Genomic DNA, 27397 nt, shown 5'->3' with positions numbered 1-27397 from the left:
TTGATTGTTGTCGTGTTGTGTGTTTTTCTTTATACTTAATGTGAATGCTTACACAAAATGAACTCAGTGTAGCATATGGTGATATATAGCATATGTACTTTGATAATAACATTACTTTGATATTCTGGACACAAGGACTGTACCATTTCTTTGATGTGCATCTAATTTTGCTGAAGTTACATATAAAATGTAAGTGCTATACAATTTTGCACCACAGTTCTTTGAAATCAATTTGCAGAAGCCACCCAGAAACAATTTGGTATTGTTCAAATATCATGTACAATGTACCTGATTACTTTTAGCAATTAGCTCTTCAATAAAATTTAACTGCATAATGCATGTATCTAAATGTAGTGCTTCTACTTATGATGTCCTTTCAGAATAGACACAGCGGTTGAGAAACATGTCTGCTTGTTTAAGATTCTGTCTGGACTGAAGGTGATGAAACAGCTTCAGTATGGTTTGTTTGCTTTTCATTAAGGAGATCTACCACAGCTGATACTACAATCACATTACCAGAGCAGCTACAGAGTGCCCAGTGTTTCTCATTTGTGAGATCTCCCAATATGTAGCAATTCTTGATCCATCAAATATGTCAAAGGGAAGAACAGGCAAACTATGCAATGATGCATATTCCTCCAAGCTGTAGGGGCCAAAATTTGGATCAGATCCAGATATCTTTAGTAACTGTATTGTCTAATTCAGCTGGAACTACACATTGAGGCTGTCATCGCCGCTGCATGGAACCCAAAGAGTAGGTGTGACTCATTGATCTACTCTCGGGCTGTTCTGCTCTGGCTCCCTATTTGTATTTTGCACCCGTGCCACCCAGAGTAAAGAAAGTTCAAAGTAAATTTATGATCAAAGTCAATTTATATCACCATAAACAGCCCTGAGACCCATGTTCTTGCAGGCATACTCAGTAAATCCAAGAGCCACAATAAAATCAATGAATGACCGCGAGCAACAGCATGGACAAATAATCAATGTACAAAAGATGACAATCTGTGCAAATACAAAAGGATAAAAATCAAACTAAATAAATAAATAAATAAGCAATGAATATTGTACCTGAAATGAAGAATCCCTGTAAGTGACTCCATATGTTGTGGGGATGTTTCAGTGTTGGGGCAAGTTAAGTTGACTGATGTTATCTCCTGATGGTTAAAGGGCAAGAACTGTTCCTGAACCTGGTAGTGTGAGTCCGGAGGCTCCTGTACCACCTTCCTGATGGCAGCGGTGAGAAGAGAGCATGAGCTGGGTGGTGGGAGTCCCTGATGTTCAATGCTGCTTTCTGTGACAGTACTCCATATAGATTAGCTGTGAAAGGGAGGTTTGGCCCTCGATGGACTGAGTTGTATCCACCAACCATTCAGGCATATTAGTGTTTCCATACCAGGCTGCACTATACTCTTCATCACATATCTAGAGATGCTTGTTGAAGTATTGGGTGTTATGACGAATCTTCACAAACTTCCAAGTAAGTAAAGATGCTGCCGTGCTTTCTTTGTAATTACACTTACATGCTGGGCCTAGGACAGGTCTTTTGAAATGACAACCCTGAGGTTTATTTTCTTGTAGGCATACTTGGTAAATTCAAGAAATGTAATAGAATCAATGGAAACCTTATCCCAACAGGATGGACAAACAACCAGTGTTGAAATACAAAAGGATAATAATAATGAAACACTAAATATTGAGAGGATCAGATGAAGAGTCCTTGCAAGTGTGTCCTCGGCAAATCAGAAATGTGAATCTAAACTTCTGATTGCAGATTCATAGGGGTGGTGGTACAAGTTAAAGACATTCAGATGTGAGTGGGGAAGAGTGTGCCTGCTGTGGATTAGAAAGTCAATCCTACTAATCTTGCACATTGAATAGGATATCAAAAGATAAGTAGATAAGATGAATCTGCAGGTTTTGAGCCAGTGTTGGACTTGGAGAAAACAATGTACCTGGCTGCTGAACAAGGCTAATTCCATGGAAGAAGCAGCCAGCTAGATGTACCTACTGTACATCAAGTGGGTTGAGGCAAGGGCAGCCTAACTTTTAACCAGACATTGTTTTACAATGTAATGTAATTCCGAAGCAAGCCATCAGTCTCAGGAAGATCAGTTTCAAGTCCATGTTGTTAATGTATCAAAAGCTTTACTGAAGTCTGCTAGAGTTCTTCAGGAGTTATTGTACACAAAGAACCGAGGGGAATATCAAAGCCATATTTAGCATATGTAACCCTTGGGTTTGGCTAGTGGCTTAATCTAGGGGGAGACGGCCTCTGGCACAGACAAACTTGAGTAATCTTGTTTGGGTGGCTGCTGCACGTTGTGTTCCCCTGTTACAAATCAGTACCATGAAATAATGAATAGTACACAATATGCAATTAAACGATTGATCTTTATAATTCTTATTTGACTATAGGTAAGTGAAAAAAGGCCCCTTCTCATGAAACAGTCTAATGCCCAATGTTGGAGCTCACGGTTCCGTCCTTTCGTTCCCCACCAATCTCCTCCGAGTGTCTCAGACCCTCGCTCGCTCCAAATCCACTCCATCCGGCGGTCTACCAGCTCTCTCCACTCGCGTCTTCTCTCTTCACCTCTCGCCAGCAAAAGACCACAAGAAAGAACAGCATGCCTCTCTTTGGGTGGTGCACATTCCAAACCCCGTTATCTCTAGTCATAACCTCAACGTTGCTGCTACAGAGAAACCATTACTGTAGCAGTGAAACACTATAGAGAGGCCATTAAATTAGCAGTAGAACCTCACAGCAGGTTACACATACATCTACATAATGACAAAATTATGGAGGCAAACAATGACAAGATTCAACGTAGGCAATAATTTCAGTAACACGTCTCACAGAAGAATATGGAGGTATCATTCATAATACAGGGAATCCAGAAGTGGTGTTTCAAGGAGAAATTTAAAGTCAAGTTGGAGAAGCTGACTAAGGCAGAGGTAGTGATCAACTTCAGTTGATACACCAACCCTTTAAGTGTCCAACCTGGTATATATGCATAGATGAAACTTTGCCTGCCAGTTACCTATTACCCTGTGAAGATGATAAAATTTGTTTTGCCATTAGACAATGGTCTCAGGATTTTATATGTTGTATACAATGAATGGGTACTATTTCAATGAGGAGGGACTTAATGAAGCCTATTTCAACGTGTTGTTTTGTATATGCTGTTGGAAACACTTTCTAAAGACTGCCTGCACCTGACTAAGTTCCAGTGGGATAAAGACTATGTCAAATGACACATTGCTCTTCAGAGAAGTAGGAATTGTGGCTGGGCGGAGAACCCTGATAAGCAAATGCAGGAAGAATAAGCACACACTGAAGTTTAAAGAGATCAAATTCTCATACTGGGATAGTTTGCAGCCAGATTTATCAAAACCTGGGGTAATAAAGCAGGTGCCACATTCAATAGATTCTGCAGAAGTAGGATTTATCAACTAACCATGCAAATTCCTTCTTCGTCTAAGTGACCCACTGGTGTTTCTAGAGTAGCATCTGAGGATCAGGGAGTGGGGCTTACACCTCACAGTGGTTGTCAACTGCTGCTGCAGTACTCTCAGAGATGTGGAATGACCCACTATCATGGACCTGTATAAACCCATGCCTGCTTCCAGAAAGACCTGGATACCAGTTTAAAAAGGAAAGCGCTTTCCTTTTAAGAGTTGTAATTGTCGCTTTTGTTAATGGACACTTCGTTTAGACACCAACAGGAAATATCAATGCTAAGACCAGCAACAGTAATTAGTAATTATTAAAATCATAGGAAATGATTAGTGCATAATCGCATGAATTTTCTGTGTGTCATTCACCAGAAGATCCAGCTGTGGACTAATTGCCCATAATGAATCCTGTGCTTGTTTAGTAGTCCTACCTAATTATGTACCGCTGAGGCATGACTCCAATTATGACTGAGTTTTATGATTGGTGTATATTAGGGTGACAACTGACAACCCTAACCATAAACATGTTCCTTGTCGTAACCTTATCAAGAATGCTAAGGCCATTAAGTAAAATCCTTAATTATAACATTCCTAAATATACATACACAATAGGTCATATAAATTGCACCCTTTCCACTGTGTATGGAATAATTTGAAGCAAGTGTCTCCTCCTTCCTCACACTGGGTGGTTTACCTTGGTGCCCTTCAGACCTTGTTCCCTCATTTAGCTGTGTACAGTAGTTTCCACCACTAAAGGGTTAATACCCTTCTCTTTCATCGGTTGCTCTGCCATTTTTTTTTCTATTTTTTTTGTTCTCTTAAATGGTTCATTGCTGTACATTTCTTAAGCTTTTAACTTTGCTCAAATTTTATATCTGTTCTGTTTGCTGTATTTTTAATGCTTATTTGCAGTTAATAACTCTGAGTAACTTGCTCAGCCAGTGTTGTCAGTTTGGCCATCAGCCGCTGACATTGCTGACCCCGCCCGCCCCTCCCCCCAGGCCTGAGGTCACTTGTGAGGTAGTACTTTGATGACTGCACAATGCTCCATTCCAGTCACAGTAATTGAAGAAGCCCATGCCTGATTCCAGTAAGACCTGGACACCATCAGGCATGAGTTTAAAAAGTGACAATTAATGTCTGCATCCAGTACAATGCACCATACTACTACAGCTCCACTTGTGTGGGCATCTGCTAGGCGTAATAAATAGAAAGTGATTTTCGTTTGCCAAAATCAACAACATCTTGGCCTGTATAATTTCAGAAAATCTGTGAAATCATGTGTTGTTAATTATTTTGCAATGTCTGATTGTGTGGGGAGAAAAGTACTTCTTTATCTTATACAACATGGGTCAATTTGTTTGTTTCAGAAGTACCTGCGATACAGCAGATGGAGCTGCCGATTTACAGCTCCAGTAACTCTTGTTTGATCCTGACTGTCTATGTAGATTTTGCGCATTGTCCCTTTGACCTGTATCTTTTCTCTGGGTCCTTTAAATTCCTCGTATTTATCAAAAATTCACTGGTTGGTAGATGTATGCCTTTTGTAAATTACCCCTTTTGTAGGTGTGTGTAGAATCAGGAGATGGATGATGGTTTTGTGACAGAATAGGTTATGGAAAAATAAGTTATGGAATGGCATTGCTGTGATTAGTCCAAGAGCTGACATAGAACTTATTCTTGTTTATCACAAAACAATGTGAGAATGATATGTTTATACAGATTAGCTGATCTGCTGCAGCATTTGCTCATGTTTGGTCAAAGATTCAGATTAAGGCTGTGATCCAAGCATAGAATGCCTTGCATCAGAGCTGGTGGGGAAATAAAATTCTTTGGTAATTTTGTCACCAAGCCCATAGAATTATGATAGTTACTTAGCGGGAACGCCACAAAATTAACAAACGATGAAAGGTTTACATTAAGTGTATTCACATATTATACATACAATTTACCCATTTTACAGATGAACTTCATAATTAATAAGAAATAAAGTGATATGTAGTTAATTGACTTCCTATTGTACATACACACTGGCTAATTTTCTTTCACTAGTGGTCTAGACATTTCTGATTTTTCAATCAGGTAATAATATGTTTTCAGTAACTTAATTGTTTTCACTAAAGCCTGGTCCTTTCTAAAGTTACATTGTATACAAGCATTTGACTTAAGCAATTAAAAGTTTTCATGAAATATCTTGAATTTCCCTGTCAGACAATAAAATTCCTATTGATGTTTTTCTGTGTGTATTGGATTCTCTAATCATTATTTTTAGTAGTTATTTTTTGTAAAACTATTATTTTTTTATTTTGTGTACACTTTTTTTGGTTGCAGTTCAGAAGTCTCATTATCCTAGGTATATCAAATAGTTGATTTGTCTCTGTTAAATTAGCACTTACTTTGTTTCCTCTGAAGACATGAAATGCTCTTCTAAAGTAAATTATATTACAAAAGACATTTAACTGATCAAAATGAGGGAAATGGCTGGCAGTAACAGTAAACAATGTTCATTTGTAAGCATTGAATAACTATAGTTGTGGCTAAGTCAATAATAACTAGGTATAATAATTTAAGTAGAAAGTGATTTAGATATGTTTACACAAGACAGGTGCATGTAAATTGTGTGAACTGATTGACACAGTAGGCATATAAATAAAACACACTAATCAAATTATATTTATATGGAAACATCACCACCTGTAGGTTCCAAGTAATAAATTGCCTTAACTTAGAAACATATTGTGCTTTTGTCACTGTCTCTCTCACACACACTTTTATGTTTTATTGTTTTACACCATTGAATCACAATGGATTTAATTTGGCTTTCTTGACACTGATCAACAGAAAAGCCTCTTTTGTGTCAAAGTGAAAACAAATTTCCACAACTTAGTTTAAATTTATCACGATTATTAAACACAGAATAATTCATTGCATAATTACTCACCCCCTTCAAGTCAGAGTTTAGCAGATGTATCTTTGGCAGCAATTAACGCCTTGAGTCTATGTGGAATGGTCTCTATCAGCTTTGCACATCTGGACACTGCAATTTTTTCTCATTCTTCTTTACAAAACGGCTTAAGCTCTGTCAGGGATCATGAGTAACCAGCCCTTTTCAAGTCCAGTCACAAATTCTCAGTTGGATTGAGGTCTGGACTCTGACTTGGCCACTCCAGGACATTAACTTTATTTTTAAGCCATTCCAATGTATCTTTGGCTTTATGCATGGGGTCATTGTCTCGCTGGAAAACAAATCTTCACACAAGTCGCAGTTCTCTTGCAGACTGAGTAGGTTTTTCTCCAGGATTTCCCTGTATTTTGCTGCATTCATTTTATCCTCTACCTTCACAAGCTTTCCAAGGCCTGCTGCAGTGAAACATCCCCACAGCATGAGGCTGCCACCACCTTGCTTCAGGGTACGGATGGTGTATTTTTGATGTGTGGTGTTTAGCTTACGCCAAACCTAGCATTTAGTCTGATGGCCAAAACACTCAGTTTTGGTTTCATCAGATGATAGAAGCTTCTTCCAGCTGACCCCAGGGTCTCCTACATTCCTCTGCAAACTCTAGCTGAGAATCCATTTGCTTTACTATTAACTTTACTTAAATATTCAAATTGTCAATATTTCTTATAAAAGAAATAGGGTACACAAGAGGTGAAAAATGTAATCTCTGAAATGCAAACCACAAACTTACTACAAAATCTATGCTATCTGAGGCAAACATGTGCTGCAGGTGTATGTAGTGATGAATGAGTGCTCTCACACTGACTCTGTACATGTCAGAGCAGTTAAGGCCTGACAAACAGAGATTTAGTGATTGGAATGTTATTGAGTTCCAGAGGCTACAAGTCTGAAATTATATCTGTAAAATTTAAGCATGGACTTTAGCGTTAAAGGCAAGACTCCCAACAGGTTAATTGTTTTAAATTTGTGTTTTTCCAGAATGATTACAAAAAATTATCAATTCAATGCAAAGATTTTGTTGTTGGACTTCTAGACTTGTGCCGGATTACTGAAGAAGTAGAAGCCATTTTGAATGGGGCTGTGGAGACAAATCCCAACAGTAAGGGTGAATTTCGACCTAGCCTTAGTCGGCTAAAATTAGCTATTAAATTTGAAGTCAAAAAGGTAAGAAGCATTGTAGGCACAGAATTTGGTATGTTTTTATATTGTAAATTCCCACTTAACTGTGAGTTTGTAATGATTACTTAATGTAGAATATTTGTAATATTGTATCGTAGTTACATCTGAAATCTCACAAAATATATTAATAAGAATCATTGAGATTATATTTTAAAGATTAATTGGTCATTGTTTAATGTTTCTGATACTTAAGCATGTTCATTCTAGAAACAGAAACCATGAATTATCAATTCAAACAAAAACTTGTAGGAAATAGTAACTGAAACTTGAATTAGAAAGCTGAATGATAAAATGGGCTATTGATAATTATTGAAACATTGGAGGAATTGTTTTGTGGGGTTCAGTGGACCATTTATCAATGCAATATTCAGTGTATCCTGTTATCATTTAGGGCACAGTTAGAGGGCAGTGGGTGTCATTGTGGAGACATAGTGGCTAGCAGCCATTGCAAGTAATACACATTTCATGGATAGTCGGTGTAGCAATGCCCAGGTGTAATTGTGGATGGGTGTTACATGAGGCATGTCATGAACAGCCAGTGTTTTAATTGGTCCTCTGGATAATAGTCTTTCAGTGCCAAACAGTAAGTAGTCAATGGATGTAGCGAGATGCTTGATCAGCAGGGGATGCTACATGGGGCCAGTAGTAGGCTATTGGTATTATAATGGACACAGTGTTTTTGGGAAAGGATATACAGAAAGGATTGCAGAATATACACAGTTAATGGCTTGCTATTGTTGTAATCTCTTTGTTCTTTTGATGGGACCATTGAGAGGGCCATATTTTTTCATGGTGAAACTTCTACTGAATTGAATTGGCAAGTGGGTTCATTTACGGGAATTCACAAAATCATGCCTGGATCCTAAGTCAGTTAAAGAAATTTACAACTTTTGATAAACTTTATTTTTCTTGTTTTTTCTTAAAATTGTAGTGTATTATGAATCAGAATTAGTAATATCTTCTAATTTTCAGATCTTCAATACAAGCCCTTCTCGGAACAGGGGAGCATTTTATACCCTATGATTTGAAGAGAAAAATCTTCTTTCTTTTTCTTCTTCAATGGTAGCTTGTATTATAAACTGGGTCTTGACAATGTGGCTTATGCTTTCAGTATTGCATCAGAAAACTACAATGGGGGCCTTGAATGCCTTGCTGCAGGTTTCCATGACGGAGAAGGACACCTGCTCCATCTTTGCATGAGAAAATATTAATAATAAGCTCAATTCTTTTGTTTATGAAAATCTCTTATTGTTATATGCTCTTTATTTCATGCATCCCACTATTATTTTTAGAATTAGATTCAGAATTGGGTTTAAAATCATAAGCATATGTCATTAAATTTGATAATTTCTGGCAGCAGTGCATTCAATGCATGATAATAAAAAATCTATAAATTCTGATGAGAAAAATATGGATTTATATATTAAATAAAGCATTAAGTAGTGCAAAATGAGAGCAAAACAAATTTGTGAGGTGGTGTTCATAGGTTCATTGTCCATTCAGAAATCTGATGGGGCACGGGAAGAAGCTGTTCCTGTGATGTGAAGCGTGTGTCTTCAAGCTCCTGTACCTCATTGAAGATGTTGTCGATGTGAGGGAAGCTCATGCCCGTGATGGAGATGGCTTGGTTTACAACTTTCTGCAACTTTTTTTGATCCTGAGCAGAGCCCCCTCCCCCTCCACGATACATCTGTAGAAATTCATGGGAGTATCTGGTGACGTACTAAGACTCCTCAAACTCCTGATGAAATGGAGCCACTGTCATGCCCTCTTTGTAATTAATCAATATGTTGGGCCCAGAATCGATCTTCAGAAGTGTTGACATTCAGGAACTTGAAACTGCTCACCCTTTCCACTGCTAATCTCTGATGAGGACACGTGTGTGTTCCTTCAACCTCCCCTTCCTGAAATTCACAATCCATTCCTTGGTCTTATTGACATTGAGTGCAAGGTTGTTGTTGCAACACCACTCAACCAGCTGATCAATCTCGCTCCTGTACACCTACTCATCACCTTCTGAAATTCTGCCAAAAATGGCTGTATTGTTAACAAATTGATAAATGGAATTTGAACTGTGCCTAGCCATGCTGTCATGGATGCAGAGAGCATAGAGCAGTGAGCTGAGCACGTATCCTTGAGGTGCACCAGTATTGATTGTCAGTGAGGAGGAGATACTACTTCCAATCCATACTGACTGTGGTCTCCCAAAGAGGAAGTCAAGGATCTAACTGCAGAGGGAGGTACAGCGGCTCAAGTTTTGGAGCTGGTTGATTAGAACAGAGAGTATGATTGTGTTCAACACTGAGTTGCAATCAATAAATAGCAGCCTTATTAGGTATTGCCATTGTCCAGGTGATTTAAGGCCAGGTGGAGTGTATGTGAGATTGCTTCAGCTGTAGATCTATTGTGGCGATAGGCAAATTGCAGCAGGAGTTATTATTTCAGTTACCATTTCTTTAAATCCTCCAACCATTTAACCCCATCCCCCTTCTGAAAACTGCCCTCACATTGGTTATTTGTTATGTGATATTTTGGGATTCTTTGATAGCTGAAATTCAGGATTTGAAACAGAGGAGAGATTGAGGTGTATAAGGAAGGATCTGTTGCCTGTAAATGTAAGGTTATTCAACTATTTCCAAATGCAGTTTAGAATTCATGGATATTGCCAGCAATTTAATTAGATTTTGAAAAATTGATTTTCTTTACAGTTACAGAATACTCTCTTAATGAGGTTGTAAACTTTAAATATGATATTCTCATCAATGAAAAATCTAAAGTTTTCTGAAGTTGAATATTTCATTATAATGATATATTCTAAAAATTTTATGATTGTGTATGACTACATCACTATCGCATTTATCAACTTCAGCAATGCACATAAAATGCTAGAGGTGCTCGGCAATTCAGACAGAACTTCTGTCCCTTTCATTTTCATTCTTGATGAAGGGCCTCAGTCTGAAAAGTTGACTGTTTATCCCACCAAAGATCCTGCCTGATATGCTGAAGTCATCCATCATTTTGTGTGTGTTGCTCATGATTTCCAACATCAGCAGAATCTCTTGTGTTTACATTTATTAAATTTATAGTTTTATGTAAAAGTAAGAATATTGCATTAGAAATGCAACATATTTAAATGATTAAATTTTTTTTTAGTTTCATTAATTATCTCCACTTTGATTTCTAACCGTATTTGTTGTGTTTTTTTAAGTTTGTAGCTCATCCAAACTGTCAACAACAGCTTCTCTCTATCTGGTATGAAAATCTCTCTGGATTACGTCAACAGCCAATAACAATCAAGTTTCTGGTTGTGTTAGCTGTAGCACTTGGGCTGCCATTCCTAGCCTTGTGCTATTGGATTGCACCCTACAGCAAGGTTAGTCATCTTCAACTTCGTCACAATAGTGATGGAGGAAGCAAACCTACCTGGCTAAGGGTAAAAACCATGGATTTATTTTCCATAGAGAATGCTGAATACTGCAATACTCTGTTTCTAATTTTACGCACACGCTCCTTACTGCTGAACATAAATGTTTTGGCCTTCCATTGTCAGCTAGTGGAATGCTGAGGAAGCGTGCATTGCTGCAGGCAGTGTTAAGCTTTTGTTAATCAGAGGCATCAGCTCAGGCAAATGTTGGCTGTAGTGTGATTTCCAAGCTGTGATGTATCATTCCTAATACAGTAATATTTGTTTGCTGCTATCTTATACTGACGTCTTTTTCTCCAGTCCAATTTAGACTGGAGAGAGAATATCACAAACTCTCTAATCTATTGGAATCCCAACATTCAATTATAATTATAAATTAATGATGCATTAGAGTCATAGAATATTACAGCACAGAAACAGACCCTTCAGCCTATCTAGTCCATGCTAAACTATTAATCTGCCTAGTCCCATCGACTTGCACCTGGAACATAGCCATACTTATCCAAATTTCTTGTAAATATTCAAATTGAGCCCACATCTGCCAGTTCTGTTGGCAGCTCATTCCACACTCTGTGAGTGGGATCATATCATATTCCCCTGAAACATTTCACTTTTCACCCTTAACCCATGACCTCTAGTTTTAGTCTCACCCAACCTCAATGGAAAAAGCCTGCTTGCATTTACCCTATCTGTACCCCTCATAATTCTGATTACCCCTATCATATCCCTAGGCTCCAGGGATTAAATCTGAACCTATTTAATCTTTCCCTATGACTCAGGTCCTCAAGTGCTGGCAACACCATTGTAAATTTTCTCTGGACTTGTTCAATCTTATTGACATCTTTCCTGTAGGTAGGTGACCAAAACTGTACAGAATACTTCAAGTTAGTTCTCACCAATATCTTATACAACTTCAGCATGACATCCCACCTCTTGTACTCAAACTTTGACTTATAAAGGCCCATGCCCCAAAAACTTTCTTTACAACTTTATCTACCCGTGACATCACCTTCAAGGAATTCTGAATCTGTATTCCCAGATCCCTCTGTTCTATCACACTCCTCGGTGCCCTACCGTTCACTGTGCAAGTCCTGCCATGGTTTGTCTTCCCAAAGTGCAACACCTCACACATTCCTTCTGCCATTTTTTCAGCCCATCTTTCCAGCAAGTTCAGATCCTATTGCAAGCTTTGAGTCTTCCTCGCTGTCCACTACACCCCAATCTTGGTGTCATCAGCAAATTTGCTGATTCTGTTAAACACATTGTCATCCAGGTCATTGATATAGATGACAAACAACAGTCGGACCCGACACCGATCCCTATGACAGCCCACTCATCACAGGCCTCCAGTCACAGAGGCAACCAGCTACTATCGCTCTCTGGTCTCTCCCACAAAGCCAATGTCTAATCCAATTTATTGCCTCATTTTGAATACCAAACGACTGAACCTTCTCGACCATCCTCCCATGTGGACCTTGTCAAAGGCCTTGCTAAGATCCACGTATACTACATCTGCTGCCTTTCCTTTATCAACTTCTTCAAAAAACTTTAAGTCTTGAAGATATGACCTACCATGAACAAAGTCACATTGACTATTCCAAATCAGTCCCTGTCTATGGATCAGTGAGTGAATGTCATTCAAAAATATATCGATGTGTAAGGAATCCCAAGGTGGTCAGTAAAAGAGATTTGAGGATGGTGCACTGAAACAGTGAGAATTGCTCAAAAGTTTTGTTTAGCAACTAATATTAACATCCCGTGGCAAACAATTACCATGATATCCAACTATTGCAAGCCTTGATATATCACTCCCTGTGTTTGTATCTGATAGTATGTGTCTTAACTTTGACTCCAGTATATTGTTGGGAGGGAATATCTCAAAGATTTTTTTCCATGGAATCTCAAGCTCTGCTTCTTTCAGCTTTTCTGGGTTTCCGTTTATGGTACTTATTTTTTTAACAAGTAAGGTATAAACAATAAATCTCTCTGTATGTTGCAGCTGGGGAAGATCGTGCGATCACCTTTTATGAAATTTGTGGCCCATGGAGTTTCCTTCACTATTTTCCTTGGCCTGCTGATCTTGAATGCAGCTGACAGGTTTAACGGCACCTCACTCCTACCGAATGAGACAACGACAGATCACCCTAGGCAGATCTTCAGAATGAAAACAACTAACTTCACGTGGATGGAAAGTCTAATTGTTTCCTGGGTAATAGGTAGGGATTTCAATTTTGTTTTTTAATCATATCAGAACTTCCCACTGAATTTCCATAACACCACTTTTAAAACTCAGAGGATGTTTAGGCCGCAATAGATTTGGTACAGGGCCTGACTTCTTTAAAAGTCGAGGTAAGGTCTGTAGAATTTAAATTCAGATAACAATCTGAACTCTTATGTTTACTGAAGGTGACTATAAATTTACCAACTTGTCAGTAGGAAAAACATCTGGAGTTCTGTAGTGTGACTCCAGGCTTGCTGATGTTATTTACTTGGAAAGAGCACAGAAAGCTACCTGGTACTATTTTGCAAAAGATTTAGAGGAAGCAAAGCCAGCTCAAAATGGGCAAGCCTAAAGGGAAGATTCCATCTTATCTCAACCTGGAGTGAAGGTCTTTTTTTCAATATGGCACCGAGCTCTGAACTCCAGTGAATTGCGGCTCAGAGTTGTTTCTAAATTGTTTATTTTGTTTAATTTTTAATTATTTTTAGGTTCATCAGGATGGTTTGGTGCATGGGAGGGCATTAGGGGTCAGGTTAGGGTTTCGGAACAGGGATGTGGGGGAATGGAAGGTCAGGCCGGAGTCTAATTCTCCACCCTGCTTTCGAAGACCAGCAATGTAGAAGCGAGACACCTGTGATTGGATGTCACATGTGGACTGGTAAAGAATGGATGTGACGCTCTCAGGTCAGTGAGTTGTTGGCAGGTTCCAAAGTCAGAGTTCCATGCAGGCAAAAGGAATGAGTTACAGTGACCTCCTGGGTTTGTGAATTGGTGAGACTGGAGTTTGAGGCCTAGTGTTTGGGATCCTGTCATTGACGAGTCTGGCGTTTGAGGCCTAGTGTTTGGGATCCTGTCATCAGCAAGACCAGAATTCGAGGCCTAGTGTTTGGGATCCTGTCATTGATGAGTCTGGCGTTTGAGGCCTAGTGTTTGGGATCCTGTCATCAGCAAGACCAGAATTCGAGGCCTAGTGTTTGGGATCCTGTCATTGATGAGTCTGGCATTTGAGGCCTAGTGTTCAGTGATTGGCATGTGCTGGGATTGGCATCGAAGACTGAGGACCAAGGATTGAATTGGAAGTTTGGAAGCTGAGGCCTGTTGGCCATAGGCAACTCAGGAGTATTTGCGAGTCCACTGGGGAGGTTGAAGCCCAGTATCTGCTGGCCTGAGTCCCTGTCCGCTTGTGGTGAACTACATATACCTGTCTGGACACACCCCCTGCTGACTGCTCCTGTGGCTCCTCCCACAGACCTCTCCTCTCAGTCTCCAGGATGTAGTATGGTGGTCACTCACTGCTTGTTCCTTCTTCCAGTCAATAAAAGCCGATATCACGCCTTCACGTCTCAGAGTGAGTTATTGATGGTGCATCACCGCTGGAGGCTGGAGTCCATCCTGGGATAAAAGGACTGTGTTTGTGCATGGTGGGAGAAACAGGGCTTGCATTTACTGTTGTTGTTTGTTGGTTATTGTGCTCAATGGAGCATTGCAGGCATGTAATGATGGTGCCAGAAAGTGTGGCGATGCTTGTGGGCTGCCTCAGCACACCCTCAGGTGTGTTGATTTTTAATGCAAATGACACATCTCGCTGTATGATTTGATGTCCACGTGACAAATTAGCTTGAATCTTTAATCTATTCAATAAAGGCAGGCCTTTCCAGTAATGCCAGGACCCTAAAATATGAATTTAAAGAAGCATTTGAGTGCTTGACTAGAAACAGTCCTAAGATGATTAAGTTTAATGTAATGCTGGAAAAGGACAGCTACTGTCCAAAAAATCCAAGTAAATTTAGGAGCAAAATGTTGGAAGATCTGTGGGAGAGTTTCATGATAGAATTGAAAGAATCATCATCTTAGAGGAAATGAAATTTGTTGTTTTGTGGCAGCAATGCAGTGCAAAGTATATAAAATAATATAAATTACTACATAAATGGTACAAGAGAGAAAAAAATAAGAAGTGTTCCTGGGTTCCAGGGCCATTAAGAAATCAGATGACAGAGATGAAGCAGTTTCTAAATAATTGAGTGCAAAATGAGCTTGAATCTATAAAGAATGAATAAAGATACAACCACAGATGATTTGAAGCAGCAAGAAGTATAAAATTAAAGAGTTCAAAATGGAAAAAACTATCAGAATTCCAGGCCGTGAGTGAGGTATACCAGAAGGTTACAAAAAAAAGGTGTATACAAAGGTATTAAGTGTTGGGCAAATGTTTTTTATGACTATATTGAAAGAAAAAGATGTTGGTTAGGACCAATGTGGGCTTTTTAAGAACATTGAACAATAGTCACAATGTTAATGAAAATCGGGAAGGACAGATACGTAGAATCATTTCTTTGCAGCAATACTTACTGTGGAGAAAGAGGGTAGTGTCAGACATTCAAAGACAATTAATATTGTATGAAGAGGATGGACACATCAAATTTAGTGTAAACATAAAACAGTAATAAAATGGTGTTAATAAGGGAGCAAAAGTTCATGACCAAACCATTTCCATCCCTGGCTTCTGTAGAGGAAGGCTGATTCTTTATCTATAATCTTAAAGAATTCTTTCAGTTTGTGATGGAAAGGAAATGAGGTTAGAAAACCCTCTTCCAGTAGATGATCCTGCTCCCGAGATTCTACCAGGACAGAGGCCAATTCAGTAGGGGTGGCTCTGTGTGTGGTGTGTGTGGTGTGTGTGTGTGTGTGAGAGAGAGACTGGAGAACAGTAGAATAAGTTATAGGCAAATAAGTGGATTGATGGGATTGTTGTTATCGGGGCACAGACTCAACGGGCTGACGGGCTTTTCTCATGTTGGATGTGAGACATGGCAAAAACTGATTACCTTGATAATATCAAATGCAGCATAATCGTATATCATGTTGAAATATTACAGTATTCACTGCATCTTCCATGACTGTCAAGTACATCTTGTAGGAGTAGCAGAGTTGGGGTGGTTCTGATGTGGTACCTACTGGGAGAAGAATATCAGTAACATGAATCTTAATTAGATCAGCAGATAGGGACAAGTGTACGAATGACTTTGCCATCTACAGGTCTTAGGTCAATAGTGCAACGGCATATTCATTATTCACCTGTTGACTGTAGTCAAGTCAAACATGAAACTCACCTCCACATATTAAAATATACAACGCAAGCTGTTTAATTGGTGAACTATTAGCAGGATTAATGTTCAGTTCTTTCACTATAAAAGTGCCTGTTTATATATCATATTTGCCTTATCCTTGCAGATAAAATGAATGGAATCTGACAGACCCTTTATATCTTGTGCTCCCCAAGTAAAAGATAAATTTAAAATTGGATCAAAAGACTTTCTAAATTTATCTTTTACTAATTTAAATATGGGATTGATAAAGGAATTTACGGTGACAATTTTGCTGCTCTGTCACTGGTGGCATCTTGTGAGATTCCTTGGAATCAGAGATTGGAAGGTTCAAAAGTTGTTCTCGTTTTTTTTTCAGGGAGAGTTTGGGCAGAGATTCCAGAGCAAGATTGAGGGAATGCCCCACTATTAAACATGCTGCCTTTTAAACTCAAGTCCTGTTTCTCTTGGGAATTTAAAACAAATCCTGTGTTGTATTTCATGGAAAAGCAATGGAGTTGCCCTAATATCTTTCAGTCAACATTTCTAAATTCAGTACTGTTATGGAAAGAAGTATTCAGAATATGATGGCCAACTTTTTAATGTACTGTATGCTTAGCAGAAATAATAGACAATGATCTCTACAGTTCTAAGAAAGCAAATGCCAAATGCAATTAATTTAAAGAGAAATAGATAAATCAGTCAAGTTCTTTCTCAGCAAAAATTATTTTACTATTTAATTGGCAGGAAGGTTAAACAAGACCAACAGTTGCAATTTTTGGTTTAGACATTAGGCATCAAATTGTAACACACTCTAAGCTGTTCTTCTGCTGGAGTCCTGTTAGTGGCAGTGCTGTGCTGTTAGAGATTTTCAACTTAATGACACTTAAGCTGTTTATAAAGCTCACACTACACTTTGTGAAATAAAATTTATCACTAGGAATTGACTTACATTTGCAGAACATGAAACTCAGTTAGAGGTCCAAGAGAATTCTGGAGTAAAAGTACCCGATTCATTGCAAACATATATTTGAATAATTCAGGGAAGATACATCTATAACTAATTAACTGCTGCCTTCTTAGCCATTTTTTTATTGAGTTTTAGCTAAACAGTTTTCAGATTGGCATCAGATTATTTTAAGTTTGTTCATAAGTGTCTGGATTTACTGCTACAAACCACCTATTGGCCTGGCCTACCATAATTAATTATCTCTTGGTATCTAGCTCATGGAAATTGGTAACTGTACTAATGTGCTGGGCGTTAAGAAGCAGCACTTACCTATCTGAGGATTGCATTAAATCAAGCCTTTGACCGTCTGACTGCCTCACTGGGTGCCTTAATTGTAATTTTGTGTAATTTTATACAACATTTTAGAAGAAATTAATTGGAGTATGTAATACTCAGCACCATAAATACAGCAGGGTATGGAAATGCAATTGATAAAATTCAGCAAAAGGCAAACTGCAGGTTGCAAAGCTGCATTTTGTTGTGATCTGTCCCCTGAGGGATCAATTACTTGTGACAATTTGTATTGAATCTAGTTCTGAGGAGTTTGATTCTCTGCATATTATCTCATTTAATACGGAGCAATACAGAACCACAATCGCTGTTGAGGAAGTTAAAGGCTGGGGTGAAGATCCACACGGCAATGTGGGTTCACATTCTTACTCGGCTATTTAAGTCACACGCAACAGCGAAGATCACCCATACTCACGTGGGACTAAGATTTCATAACAACAATGAACTTGGGCTGTACTGAGATGGGTCCATGGTGCTTAGGAAGCCATTTGCTTCCTGCTTTCTTTGTGATACTTGAATAGGTATTTTTGGCACACCTCTGCTACTTGGCGGATACGCAATGTTCTATTCATGGAAAGCCTGGATTGAATTAATAGTTTTGTCGATCTCCCTCCTCTATGTTGATTCATCACCACCTTTGATTCAGGCAACAACACTGTCAGCAAACTTTAATATGGCATTGGATCTGCACTTGACTTCTGTCATAGACACAAAAATTGAATAGAGCTCGGGCTAAGGCATCTGAATAAAAACTGAGAAATACACAAGATCTTTTTGCCCCATGAACGTTACTCTGTAATTGTAGCAATTTTAGTCTTTAGTTTATAATCCTGGAATAATTTACATCATCAGTAATTCTTCAAAAACCAAAGCCTGGTGTCGCCCAATCACATCTTCCTGCTTTCCCTTATTCTTCTTGCCTTTGATTTTATTGATGTTCAGATTTATTTATCACATGTACGTCAGAAATACAGTGAAATGTGTTGTTTGCGCTAGCAACCAACATGACTAAGGATATGCTGGGAAGAACCCACAAGTGTCCCCGATATTCCAGCTTCAGTCTTTTTCATATCTCTGCCCAACCATTCCATTCACTTACAAATCTCTCGAATTTAGAAATCATCCCTCTATTTTTCAAAATTCATCTTTAATGAAGAGCAATAAAAATGCCATGGAAAATAATGGTCAATTAATTGATATTAACTTCAGAAGATTATTCATTTTTTTAAAAAATCACAAAATGCTGGGAAAGCACAGCAGAGAAACAGAGCTGAAATGTCAGTTTGAAAACCTTCAGAATGGTGTGCATTCATCATCGTTTCCGTTGCTCGCCTCACACGTTGGACATGTTTACAGGGAAATCCATAGGATTATAAAGAGAAAAGTAATGATGAGTTTAGAATAAAATCAAAAGAGCAGTGAGGGAGGTTTTTCATCTGGCAGGAAATCAACAAATTTTAGGCAATTTTATATTGATTTCTATAATGCAGGGTAGAGCATTCAGTGGAGGTCACCTGATGGCTGAGGTTGAATAGAAACTTGGTAGAGCTTGCATTCAGGATTGCAAATCAAGGGGTAGATTGAGGTAAAATGGCTGACAAATTTGAGAGCAAGGACAATACGGAACATGGGTTCAGTTCTCTGGCAGAAACAACCATTCAGGATATCAGATAACATCATGAACTCTTGCACTTTATCTACTCAAGATACAATCAACTAGTTATTAATGCAAATTTTGTCTTGTTTTTACATAAACTAGACTGAATTGTATTGGTGTTTACACCATTATCCTGTCATTGTGATTAAAATTATTGAGCAAATAAATCTTTTCTTATGAAATATTAAGATTAATTGGACAATAAAACCAAGAATAACAATTGTTTATTAATCTTATACACATCAAAGGGGCATTGAAATATCATATGTAAATAATTAGTAGAGAAATATTTGGCTAAGTAATAACAGTTTAGAAAGCTTATTCACTCGTGCCAAATTAATTCAGCTTTGATTGGCTGCTATAAATCCTTCATTCTGAACAGTGTCTGTGATTGTTATGAGTTGCTATGAGCAATTAAAGATGAGATTGTTTTGAAAACATAAATAGCATAAAAAAATTGAAAAGCAAAATAGCGTAGATGCTGGAAATTTCAAACAAAATCTTCAATCTGATAGCTAATTTAGGAACCTAGAGGTAATGTTGCAGCTATATAGGACCCTGGTCAGAACCCACTTGGAGTACTGTGCTCAGTTCAGGTTGCCTCACTACTGGAAGGATGTGGAAGCCATAGAAAGAATGCAGAGGAGATTTACAAGGATGTTGCCTGGATTGGGGAGCATGCCTTATGAGAATAGGTTGAGTGAACTCATCCTTTTCTCCTTGGAGCAACGGAGGATGAGAGGTGACCTGATAGAGGTGTATAAGATGATGAGAGGCATTGATCGTGTGGATAGTCAGAGGCTTTTTCCCAGGGCTGAAATTGTTGCCACGAGAGGACACAGGTTTAAGGTGCTGGGGTGTAGGTACAGAGGAGATGTCAGGGGTAAGTTTTTTACTCAGAGAGTGGTGAGGGTGTGGAATGGGCTGCCTGCAACGGTAGTGGAGGCAGATACGATAGAGTCTTTTAAGAAACTTTTAGATAGGTACATGAAGCTTAGCAAAATAAAGGGCTACATGTAGGCCTAGTAATTTCTAAGGTAGGGACATGTTTGGCACAACTTTGTGGGCTGAAGGGCCTGTATTGTGCTGTAGGTTTTCTATGTTTCTATATTTCAAATGAGATAAATATATGAAAGTATCCTAGTTAATGTTTGCAGGTAATAATGTGTGCAAAGTTTGTCTTACCTGCCCTTTATAAAGTAACCTTTATAATTGTCCAGCACACTGAATAACTTTAGTAGATATGGGTGCATAAAGCCGACAAATACTGTACCAAAGAAATTGTGCTGAATTTGATTTTTTTTTTGATGCAGATACCTGTTTTAGCACTTTCAGCCATGGTTTATTAATGGAAAAGGACAATTGGGACCAAAACTTTGTGATCAAATTTAACTTCTAAACTAGCTGCATGAAGGATAGTGTTAGATGTCAGTGTAATGACCCTTCATCCTCTGAACCTCTATTTAGTTCTACTCTTTCTAGATCCCCAGTTGCTGGAAGAGTGCATTTTCTATACCAATATTTGTATTAGGTTGCATTGTCAAACCTCAGGGAAACGTGAACGTTTAAATGTCACACCTAGATTTCTTTGTATCCGTCTGGTCTCGCCAAACGGTTTTATAATTTCTTTCTTATTGGAAATTTGTCTCCTGTGTTTGTAATGGAGTTCCAGATAAAAAAAGTTCCTAAATCTAATGCATTAGATTTAGTAGTGAACACTATTGAAAACCACAGCTAGAACTAAACTAAATGCTATGTAGATGGAGTACCCTCTGATGGGCAGAGCTGCATTTCGTTAATGAACTCATACCTTTCTCATCATTCAGCAAGGTGGATTTTGAGCCAGTGGACATAGGCTCAAAATCTAATCAACATCAGTGGAGAAGATTGCATCATAGAATGGAGGGTGAGGATGCAACTGGGATTTTGAATGCATCCGGGCTTATAAAAGGTTGTTGGAGAAAAACTTATGAAGAAAGTATCGACAACATTTGGGATTAGGCTGCCAAATTTTGGCACCAACAAGCAAACTACAGAAGTTCTTTCAAACTAATTCAAAAGTTCTCTTCAGACTACTGGTAATAAGTAAAAGGTGGTTTTGAAAATGCTCAGCAGTGACTTATTTGAAACTATTCAGCTGGTTGTTGTCAGGGGAGACTATTGGATGATGTATTATCCATCAAGATGACATGTAGTCTGTAATGCAAGGAAGATAATTCTCAATTAGACCTCTGGTGAATCTCTAGGCACCAGCTGGCAGTGCATTCTTCACCTCTTTTGCCAAGATGGCATGTTACGCTAATCACTAGCCAAACCATCATTTTGCTTGACTATCTTAGTTTGTGAACAGCTGGGCAAGGAGAGGTCTTGACTTATAACAAAATCACTGCCAGTAGCTCTAAGCTTCATAACTCAGTATTAGATGTATCCATGAAATTGAGGCCAGAGTTTTGAAGATTTTGCAGAGAATCACACTTAGCCTGACAAAGCTATGGCTTGTCCATGTTTTTTTTATATAAACTAATCTTTGTCCTTTATAGACTGCAATGGCTTCCATGAAATTCCCTTTAGATTTCATTCTGGAACATCAGAAATGTTGATAAAAGAAAAGGCAACATTCCACTGGGTGCAGAAAATACTTTTTAGTTACTTAAGAGATGGAAAGACTAAAGTCAAATGATATCTCCTCCTCCTATCTTTAACAAGCATTCTCATGTTAACTAGCCCATTTATGGTCAGAGGATGGGGACAGAAGATTTTTCTGATGCTGGAATCTGGAGTAACAGACAATCTGTGAGAGGAACTCAACAGGTTTAACAACATCTGGGTGGGAGGTGGTGAAGACATAGGAATTGGAAAAATGTTTCTTCAAGTCACGTACTTTGTTGAGACTTCATAGTGGAGAACTTCCATTCCTCCCACAGGTGCTGCCCAACCTGTTGAGTTCCTCTTGCAGGTGCTTTTTCCTAGACTTGAAAGAAGGTGTGCATGCAGATTTTTTATTTTTGCAAGAAGGTAAAGAAATTAATTGTGACTTAAAATAAATCATGCTGACACCATTGAAGTGTATTGCTGAGAGTTCATTTAGTTTAGAGATGTTGGGTGTGTAGTAGGAAGTGTTTCTGCCAAATAGCATTGTATCATTCGTCTATTCCAATGACCCCCACATAACATCTCACTTATGAACTTCAGCAAGTTAATTGTAGGTGGAAAATTATCAAAAATAATTAAAGTTTAAAAATATAGCACAAAATGATATTTGTGACTGGTTAACCTGAATTCACATGTCAGATGTCGTAGCCAGTCAGCCCATGAGCCTCCAACTTTAATCCGTTATTCTGCATATCCGCCATCTATTACAAGTACACATTTTGTAATGATTAAATGATTGGAGTTAACCTTCTTCTTTTTCCTTCCTTCAGGGATGATCTGGTTGGAATGTAAAACAATGTGGTCCCAAGGCCCAGGAGAATATTGGCTGGAACTATGGAATTTATTAGACTTTGGAATGTTGGCCATCTTTGCAGCATCCTTCATTGCACGGTTTATGGCATTTTGGCATGCTTCCAAGGCACAGAGTTTTGTGGATGAAAAAGTTAAAACGGTTTTAGCTAATGTGACTCTTCCAAAAGAAATACAGTACTACACTCTTGGTCAGTTTAATAGCTTCACCTTTCAATCCTTATTATGTCGATTAATCTGTTAGGGTTTTACGGAGACACAGAGAAACACGCACTTTATTGTTTAATTACATGTTTCTAACTGAAGACTAATATTGCTTTAGGAATAGAACTCTCTATTACTCATTCAAATTTCTGGACATATAGATATAATAATTTTCTAAATTGCAATGTTATGATTTCAGGTGGTGGAATAAGGTCAGTTCACAAGCCCAATATTAAAAATATTTGCTACAATAAACTAAGAATTAACATGTAGAGTGGAAATGCTTATGTAGTATTGCAGCAAACTAGTTCTGTTATCTGAGTACTAAATTGGCTTAAAAAAGTAATTTTAAGGACTATTTCCTGAATACCTTGATTTGGTTATGTGAAATCTTAACATGAACGTTTGCCATTTCTGTGAAGCTAAAGCTGACTTCTATGCAGATATAGATTATGTGAAATTAATCCAAAGTTAGGAACATACTTGTACTTGGGTGAGAGATTTCCTGGGTTCCTACTGCAACTGCGGTAAAGCAGACCCTAAGCTCAGTGAAGTCAAAGGAGCCTGATCTTCAGAAAACTAAACATGAGCTTACTTAAATAATCCGGTGTGACAAGCATGGGATTTATGATGACGGGACGTCAGGTGATGAGGGAAGGGAGTAAATTTCATCCTCAGCAGAATCCAAATTATTGAGCTGAGCAAGGTCTCTGTAGAGGGATGACAAGACTGCTACTTTGGAAAAAGGATGTCAAACATTGAACTAAGAAAGTGATGAGATGGGGCTGCTAGCCCAGTGTAGAGAAAAGAAGGGTTAAATTGTTCTCGTACTAGAGATGATGCCAAGGCTTACAGAATCACTAACAGCTTGGAAGGAGAGGGTTATGTTTGCGAGTGAGATTTTGTAAGAATGTTTACAGTGGCTATGGAAGTTTATTGTTCTCATAAGGTCAGTAAAGGAGTATTTTCCAATCTATGATAGAATGTGTAACTTAATCACAGAGAAATGCAAAGGAGTTTTTCCTGGTATAAAAAGTGAAAGATGTACTGATCTTGAATCTTGATGACCTGCCTCAAATGTTAAGAAGATTTATTAGAGTACAGAGTGTTTTTTGTGAAGGCACAGGTCATAAATGGGCTGACACATCAAAATTATTACTTTTGCATAAACGTGCAAATTGAGACTTGCTCGGTTATTTTCTACCTCTTTTGCTTGGATCTGCTGCTTGTTCTTCATAAACCAGGTGCTCTGTAACACCTGTGTTATTTCAGAAACAGGCATTCACCTCTCCTCATTGTAAGGTTGTAGGTCATTTAAGATATTAGAACACCCTGAATTTTGCTGTAGTTAAAACAGCAAACCATCAGAGTTTGCTACTCTGTGGAATTGTCAATGAATATGTGTTTTCTTAGTCTGGCTTAGAACCCAAATCTCTAAGATTCTTTTAGTGATTGTGTGACTCCAAAGCTGCAATGTTCACCCATAATTTCTAATTAAATCAAGGAGAATTTTTTTTGTGCCGGGAAATATATTGCTTGTTACTTGATCTGTAATTATTTATTACTTGGCCAACTACCTGACAGCAATTTTTTTCTGAATGTATTGTGATCGATTAATATAAATCTTTTAAAATGTGGCATTTTAAGACTGCTAAGTAGATTCTTAAGGTTATATTTGAAAATCCAGATCATGTGTACAGTGGTGCAGTCTTTATGTAGTAGTTCATGTAAAGATTAAAAATTTAATTAAAACATTCTTCCTGATTTAGTATATGTGAAAATCCTTTAATGTGATTGGCTGTTCAGCGAGCTTGATGACATCGCATCTGCCGGTGCCAACAATATCACTGATGTAATGTCTGACAACAACAGAGTTCATAGAAGCAGCAGAACCCTTTGCAAAAGTTGCTGGATCTTTCAGGTAGAAAGATCAGGTAGATATTTCAGGTAGATATCCTCAAGCTCAGCTGCAGTCACTATTGCTTCACTAGTGCATTCACACTCTGTGCTGTAAATCAGAACACAGTATAGGGTGAATAACACTTGCCTGACAGCGATGCCTTCCTTTAAAAATCCAGACTGCTTCTCAATCCTTTGTATTCGGGTATAGTCCTGCCCAAGGTTGGGTGCATGAAGAGAAAGACCTAAAGAAGCAAAATTGGTATAAAATGTACAACAAATGGAGGTGTTTTAGAGTAATCAGAGAATTGATTTGTCTATAACTTCATGATAATTTATTCTTGGAATATTGAATTCATAAAGTGTGCATGTGCAGAATATTGATGGGGTGGGTACAGTTATTCAACAATCACGGTAAGGCCCCTGACAACTTCTATATAGATCACTAGACATAAATATTTATCTCCCTCCTTCCAGACTTTCTTTTTTCATCCTCTAGCTTCCAGTGTTGGGAGCAGCCAAAACTCCATTCTCGCACCAAAGTTTTCTATATTGTAAATGGCCATAGAAAGCAGTACAAGTGAAAAATCATCTAGATTTCAATGTCTTTAAATCAAAACTACATAAAAGTGAAAAAGCATCTGGTTAATCAAGAGCAGACAAGAAGGGAGGGCAGATTCTTTCCATAACATGCAATACCATGTTAAGCTGCTTCTAATGAGCTGGTTTACAATGTTATTGCCAATAACTCAGAAAAGCACTATTCCCAGAAGCAGTTGGCCCAATCAACAAAGTTTCAAGGAGGGTAACATTCACTGCAGATAAGAGTGCAAAATGGCCAGTACAGACTGCTGTCCATTGACATCAATGAACCTATGAACTGCTGTGCCAGTGGTCTCTATCATTTAGTCTAACATCTGGTTTGCTGCCCATACATAATTAAGCATAAGGGTTTTGAGCTGATAAACTCTTTTAGCATCCATTTTCATTGAAAATCAGCTAGATAATTTTCAATAAACAGACCAGCTTTGTGGTTTTCCTTGGACCCCTACTGACCCTGACCACTTGACTGAGACTCCTTTGATGATGCATCTTCAGCGATGTGATTGCCCTCCAATGTGATTATGTAGCAACTTTATTGATGTTTGTAAAGATTGATTAGAGTAAATTGTGCTTTAACCTGCCAACCTGCTTTGATCCTGTTTATGCTGATGGCATATTTCCCCAGGGTACACAATGAAACATTACAATTTTGGCTCTTCTGGTGCTTTCAAACATACTTTGCAATGTAACACACTGTGTGGTAAAATTCTTGTTGATGATATTGCACTTGATCTTTGTGAGTGAGACAATGTATTAGACAAAGTATAGGAGTAATGATCTGAAAGCTTCTCTCTGAATGGTAATTGTCCCCTTTCCTTCTGACAAAAGAAGCCTGGTCTACAGAGGGAAACAATTTTTAAAAAATCATATGTAACGGTACTGATTCTGTGTTTGGTGTTTTCCTCACCAAGAACACTGTGTAATAGTGTTGTGGCCATTGCTTCTAATCCACGGCTCTCTTGACTGGCTTTTCACCATTGAGCCAACAATGCCAAACTCTTAACAGATATAGTTGCCAGTAACTGAACCTGCCTTCTGTTTTGTTTGCTTTGTTGCTGTGCTATGCAGCAGCTTCAAAATAAACAGGCCAGTAACCTCCCTCAGTAAAGAGCATTTTGAATATTTTAGACAGCTTAAGGTTTTGGGATTTATAACCAATATATATTATGTCAAAGTGAGGTAGAACTAACACTGTCTTTTAAATGTTCTTTCCAGCTCGAATGGAGTGGCGCCCTTCTGATCCTCAACTCATCTCGGAAGGTTTGTATGCAATAGCTGTTGTGTTGAGCTTCTCCAGAATTGCATACATTCTTCCAGCTAATGAAAGCTTTGGACCTTTACAAATATCACTTGGACGAACTGTGAAAGACATTTTCAAATTCATGGTCATATTCATCATGGTTTTTGTGGCCTTCATGATTGGAATGTTTAATCTTTATTCACACTACCTTGGAGCAAAAAAAAACAATGCGTTTACCAAGTAAGTACTGCTCAAACCAGTTCTTTTGATGAATTGCTTGCATCTTGATATCTTGGAGAAGATTATCATATAGCAGGTCTTTCCCCCCCCCCCCCCTTAATAAAGGTAGAGCATTCCTATGAAACCTTTCTTAAACCGAAATGGCATAAAGTGAAGAACCATTAATTTATATGGGAAAAATTTTTGTAAAAGCAAAAATCCTCTTTGTAATATAAAAACAGGTTACTAATGCAGGTCTTTTGCAAAAGCAAAGTGGCGTAAAGCAAACATTCATAAAGCGGGGGGCCTCCTGTACCTTTAAATTCATTAAAGATCTTTCAAAGCTTACCTAGTTAACACTCAGATTCATTAACTTGAACTGTTATATCAATTAGCTTCTTTCCTGTTCAGACCTAAATTCTTTGCATAAGGTGAGCTCAGTTAAATGTTGTTAAGAAAGAAAAATTGACTTGACTGATGCCAAAGAATTG

General features: G+C 38.2%; 1 protein-coding gene across 1 annotated transcript in view; it reads left to right on the top strand.

Moving 5' to 3' along the window:
- Positions 1-27397, top strand: part of LOC132391455 (short transient receptor potential channel 6-like) — a 125067-nt gene that overhangs the window by 63791 nt on the left and 33879 nt on the right. The window contains exons 3-7 of the mRNA XM_059964679.1: positions 7394-7579; positions 10803-10967; positions 13018-13234; positions 22702-22932; positions 26663-26927. Coding sequence (XP_059820662.1) covers positions 7394-7579; positions 10803-10967; positions 13018-13234; positions 22702-22932; positions 26663-26927 — 1064 coding nt within the window. The remainder of the gene's footprint in view (positions 1-7393; positions 7580-10802; positions 10968-13017; positions 13235-22701; positions 22933-26662; positions 26928-27397) is intronic.

This window comes from Hypanus sabinus, chromosome 3, assembly GCF_030144855.1.
Source record: "Hypanus sabinus isolate sHypSab1 chromosome 3, sHypSab1.hap1, whole genome shotgun sequence".
Taxonomy (NCBI): domain Eukaryota; kingdom Metazoa; phylum Chordata; class Chondrichthyes; order Myliobatiformes; family Dasyatidae; genus Hypanus; species Hypanus sabinus.
Note: the sequence above shows the minus strand (reverse complement) of the source record. Positions and strands in the feature narration are given on the sequence as shown.